General features: G+C 35.9%; 1 protein-coding gene across 1 annotated transcript; it reads left to right on the forward strand.

Moving 5' to 3' along the window:
• The first annotated feature begins 5,204 nt into the window (after window positions 1–5,204).
• Window positions 5,205–5,933, forward strand: LOC149566504 (heat shock 70 kDa protein 4-like). Its single transcript, XM_089816493.1, has one exon. It carries the CDS (start codon window positions 5,205–5,207, stop codon window positions 5,931–5,933), a length of 729 nt encoding a protein of 242 aa, XP_089672619.1.
• The last annotated feature ends 257 nt before the right edge of the window (window positions 5,934–6,190 follow it).

The raw sequence follows: 6,190 nt of genomic DNA on the forward strand, positions 1-6,190 counted from the left end.
ATGTATAACTTCATGGGAGGTGATGACAACATCCAAAATTTTTCTGCCTAAGATGAAGCCACTCTACAAGGAGCTAATGAATTTATTTAGGAGAGGTGTGGATCTATTCATGAAGATCTTAGAAAGAATTTTGTAGAGCATATTACATAGATTGTTGGGTTTGAAATCCCCCATACTTGTGGGTTCCACAATCTTCAACACCAAAAACATATAAGTTTGTTTTAACTCTTTAAGAAATAATCCTCTATTAATGAAGTCCCACACAACATGGACTAGGTCATTCTTTGCAAGGTCCCAAAATTCTTTAAGAAAGGCTAGGGGGAAACCAGCCAAACCCAAAGTCTTGAAATCCCCCATGGAAAATACTGCCTCCTTCACCTCCTCCATCTCCACCTTTCTCAAAAAATTTGCATTCATCACTACGATGATACACCTCAATAGTTCATCTCTCCTATAGTGGCCTTGGGGAGCCAAGTTCTAGTTGTAGATATTCTAAAAGTACACAAAAGCCTAGTTTCTCATGTCCTTTTCCTCTATGAACTCCTCACTCAGGTCATTGACAAGTTTGGTAATAGTGTTCCTCTTTCTATGTTTCGAGGTTGACCAATGGAAGAAAGCAATATTATGGTCACCCTTTGCTAATAACTCAATACTATATCATTTTTCCAATAAACTTCCTCATTCTTGGATATGTTGCTCAATTTCTTTCTCAAGTCCCTCTCATCATCTATGGTCTCTCCCTCAATGTATCCCTTAGAAATTGATCATTGATAGTCCTCTAGATTATTTTTGATCTCTTTAGTTTGTTTAAAAATGTCTCAAGATGGATTCATTTTCCAATTCCTTATTTTATGATGATCTCTAGCTTCATGTAAATCCTAAGCATAGAATTCCCCTCCAGTCTAGAGGTCCACAAAAGATTAACACATTCCCTAAAGTTCGGGTGAGAGTGCCACATACTCTCATATCTAAACAATTTCAAACCTAGAGTGTCATAATTTTGCTAGTTGAAAACAATAATTTACTTATCTAAGATAGATTTGGGAAAAGCACTAAACAAGGTGGCTAAGAGAATGTTCCAATCAACTGATATCAACACTCTATCTAGTCCCACTTGGATAAGATTACTACTTGACCTATAATTGGACCAAGCAAAGGGGGTACCCATAAATCAACATCCACTAAATAATTTTGTCTAATGAAACTATTAAGATCGTGCATATTATCAAAGTAATCTTCAAGGCCTCCCAATTTCTCCAAGGGATATAAAGAAATGTTGAAATCCCCAACACAATGTATCTAGTTATTCTTCCCACACATAACATGTGATGCTTCTTTCCAAACTTGAAGTCTCCCACCTTGAGACTTAGGAGCATAGAAATTAATATGGTGACAACTAATGCCATTTTACATAAATTCACCAACTAGGAAATGGGGGTTAGAACTAATAATCTTACTTGAGATCTTATTTAGGTTCCAAATAGTAGTGATACCTCTAGAAGCATAACTACCTTCCTTTTATGAAAAACCATCACCAAACCATATATAGGGTAAGGTTTGGACAAAAATATGCATTGATATTTTAACTTCCTGAATGAGAATAATGTCCACTCTACTATCCCAAATGTTATTCTTAATAGCATATACTCTTTCCTAGGGATATTGAGCCCTCTAATGTTCTAGGAAATAAACTTCATCTTTGACATCTCCTTGTATTTTCCAAGATAAGATGGGTACCTTGAGCTATGTCTCTTGTTTTTTATTTGAAACATGTGGTTTTCTCCAAAGATTTTCCTACCTTAGCCTCCAAACCCACATCCACTCTAGTAGTTCCTCTTTCTTTTCTTTTAATTGTATCCCAGTCACTATCAGGGTCGAACAACAACTATTTGAGGACCAATGAATGTTCTAAGTTATGCTGGATGGGGGAAAGAGGTTCCTGATAAATTAAAATGATAACCATAAGATATCCACCTTGGTCACCCCCAAGACCCTTGTCTCTCTCTCACAAGGGGATGAGCTCTACCACTACTCTAGAATCATAAAAACTACAAGGCTACCCATATCCCACTTAGGTTAAGAGTGTGGAAGGACCTCATCCTCTCTCATAATCATATAGAAAGGATCCTTCTCCCCATCGGATATCCCTAGTTGAGAATTAGTCACTATCACCTCATTCCCCCTAGAGGGTCTCTTGGAGGCACATGACCCATCTATAGGGACCTCACCCTCTTCATGCACTTTCACCCCAACTCCCTTTGTGGAGGGGACTTCTATCATTATGATCTCATTTTCCAAAAGAATTGTCTCTTTCAGACTGATATCTAACCCTTTACTTCCCTCTTTCACATCATTGGTATCAAGGGGCCTCTTGGAACTTTCCACTTGGGTATAAGGGAACCCAAGAATCACTTTCTCCTTCCCTTTCTATTTTTTTTTGGTGCAATCAGTGACAATGTACACAAATGTAGCACACTCCTAACAAAAGAACTCTACATTATCATAAGAGATAGGTTGGAACCACTTCCTTCTCTTAGTAGTGAGGGAGACCCTCAAAGGTAGGGGTTGGTTTATAGAAACATTGACATAGAATATTGCATATCCAATTTGGTCTTGGCAGTCATGGTGTTATTAGTTCTAATAAAGTGACGAAAGAAATCACCCATTCATTTGAAAATTTTAATATCCCAATATTCTAGGGGAAGCCCGTATAAGAAAACCTAAACAATTGCCTTTCACGACAGATCTGTAGCTGGATTGAAACTAGGATTCTATTTAGCAAGGGTTAGAAGATGTTTACCATAGCACCAAGTCCCCACAATAACAATTTGTTTATCCTCCATAGAGGAAAATTTGAATAGGAATAGATTTCTTAGCACTGCCGATATGCTGACCAATCCCTTATGTTTCCATCTTGCTACACTCCATTTCCTAACCATGACAAAAGATGGGTGAGAAGCATCAAAATGACCCACCAAAACCTCAGTATACCTAGGACTATTGAGTCAATGATAGAATCTAGTACACTAATGTATGGGCCATCCACACCCATGGTAACCACAGGTGACACATCCACCATTTTTTCATTCCTCTTCCCCATCATCACATTTTTTGAACCAGGCTTAGGGACTGTGTCCATATCAGGACTATTTCCTCTAAGGGTTGATTTCTCCAGGAAGGACATATCTTCTAGAAACTCATTAGGACACCAAAGGGTGATAGAGAGACCATTGTTAGGAAGAAATTGTAGCTTGTATATTACCTTGCTAGGACAAAGACTGAGTCAGGTAGTCTTGCAAAAGAGCTAGGGGTGGTGGGGGAGGGGTCCTCCAAAGAATCACCAATCAATAGCAAGAGTAGCGAGAAGTTATAGAGCAGGCCCAATCAGAAATAATCAAATTTGTATTATAATAGATTGTTGGTGTACTGCAAAAAAAATTATTTTAAACAGCACGTGTTGCAAACACATTAGCAAAAATTGGCATGCACATTATTAGGGTCTACAAAAGTACATTGATCAAATGTATGCTATGTAGAAACTACTATTAGAAGCATACAAACTACTATTAGCAAAGCTTTATAATAAAAATAGAGGTTGGCAAGGGGACGTTTGAAGACAATGAAAGCAAGAAATTTCCTTTATTGTGGAAGTTAATGGATTCATGGAGGATTGGCAATCTTCCTTCTAATAAATCAGTAAGTGCACATTCTATCGTGAATCTAATTAAGATTTTTTAGAAAAGTATGATTGGACTTGATAAATTATAGTGTGATTCCAAATATTAGTAGAAAATGGTGAAGGCAATTGACTTTACAAATAACTTTTTTTTAATATTTGAATAAAAAAATTAGTTGTTATTAATATTTATTTGTATTTTAATTTTAGCTAAAACATACAAAGTTTTTCACAAGCAAAAATAAAATACTACATTTTTATTCCTATTTTTCTTGTGAGACTATTAATATATATTTAAGAAAATGTCATTTTTATTTAATCACTATCTATTTAATAATTTCATCGTGTTCTCTCTCTCTCTCTACAACATAGATTTTAAAGAGATGACTTTTCTTTCAAAGCATTCTTTAACTTCTTTAGGCCAAACACAATTTTCTTTAAAAACTTTGTCATTGTTGTAAATAAAAATAAATGTCAAAAATTATTGTACTATCATATTTTAATTCGAGAAAACTTATAAAATGTTAAGAAACAACACATACCTAAAAAATAATAATAAAATGATAAAATACAGATAAATCTTACCAACTAAACAAACATTACATAAACAAAACTACATCTATTCTCACTATAATAATAATCCATTATATAAAATAATTTAATATTATATCTAAATATTTAACAACAAATGTATACTTCAAAGAAAATCACTAAAATATACTCAAATAAAATGATAACCAAACTCTAAAAATCATCCCTTAAAATCGCAAAATGTACTTATCACAGAAATCATGGGATCCCTTATTCTCTTGGTTTTTTGAACTGAATTGATAAAAATACTTGAACTTAAGTTAGAACGCTATAGGCATCCTGTAACCATCCATCATAATAATTACCTTGAAGTCGAGGAAGGTGTTGCCAAAAACCTTCCTTCAGATTGAATGCAACGAAATCTGCACTTTCACCTTTCGTTAGAGTGCAGAAGCAGATATAATCTCCTACAAAGTTACACTCCTTCACCGGTTTATCATTAACCTCTGGAAATCCTATATACAGGAAAAATCAAGCCAACTGTGAAGGTACTTTTGATATTCTTATTTCTATCCATTTCCAAAGAAGCTTATTTGCCTCATCTTGACACAACTGCCATATAGCAATGTACCCTCAATCAGAAATTCAATATGGCTACCTTAGTGTAGACTTTATATGTTGCCAACTATATTAAGAGAAAAGTTGACCAACCAAAATCTTGAATCAAATTTGATCAAATATTAAACATGTAATTAAGCTAGCCTAACCTATATTAAGAAATATCCATACGGCACTTTTTCTGAATTCTCGCTTGCTCTGTTTTTAAGGAGTCTCTTCCACTTGCCTTTTCATGTTTTGCGTAGACTAATATATAGAAAGAAATGAGTGGAATATGTTGTATGAAGCGGTAATATATCATAGTCATAAAATCAACAACAAAATAGACAGAGATTAAGTACAAGTAATCTGACGTACGTTCACATAATTATATAAAATGATGGTGGATGTTCATGTGACGCCGTTGAGTCTGGGGATCGCAGTTGTGGGAGGCGAAATGTTGGTAGTTGTCCCACGGAACACAAGGCTTCCTGCCCTCAAAGAGACATGCGAACTCACCACGTCTTTAGACGATCAGGACTCTCTACATATTCGAGTTTTCCAAGGGGAGAGACTTTTAGTTGCAGACAACATTCCACTCGGAAACTTCGTACTGAAGGGGATTCCTCGCGCCCTCGCTCAAGTGCGAAGAGTGAAAGTGTGCTTCGAAGTGGAGGTGGATGGGACTCTGAATGTTTCTGCCTACGACTTGCGAGGCGGAGCACGCGAGGAGATTACCATTACCAATGAATTTGCAGGAAGACTGAGCGAACAAGAGATTGATATTCATAGAATGATAGCGGACGCAGAGAAATTTCGCAGGGAGGATGAAGAAAGGAAGGAAAAGAACGTTGCCAAATATGAGCTCGGATGTTGCGTGGTGAACATGAGAAATAGGGGAAGGAAGCAAGTGAGTGAAGGCACTCTGGACGCTTCTGAGGCGAAGAAACTTCTCTCATCCATCGCTCAAGTCGAGGAATGGTTACTTAATCATCATCATGAGAATTATGACAATGTGACGGTGGCTGATTTGAGAGACAAAATGGAAGAACTCAAACTGAACTGTTCGCACTTCTTTCAATCGAAGAGGATGAGGTTTACTCATGAAGCGGAGGAATTTAATAATTAAGATAATAATTCAACGAATAACACGTCTAAACAATAACAATAATGTAAACAATGACATTAATTTGTTGGCGCTTTGAGGTTACATGAGGATCTTCCCATCAGCACGTTTTCTCTATTTGCCTTATTTGGGTAGTCGTGCAGTTCACAAAAAATTATCTTTATACTATAGTCCAACTAAAAACTCTCATTAAACATAATTTCTCAATTTAATTTTCTACTATATTATTGGATGTGTCTATTTTATCAGGAAGTCTTTAT

The sequence above is a fragment of the Cupressus sempervirens genome, chromosome 3 (assembly GCF_028749045.1).
Source record: "Cupressus sempervirens isolate cs-2001-9-10 chromosome 3, ASM2874904v1, whole genome shotgun sequence".
Taxonomy (NCBI): Eukaryota; Viridiplantae; Streptophyta; class Pinopsida; order Cupressales; family Cupressaceae; genus Cupressus; species Cupressus sempervirens.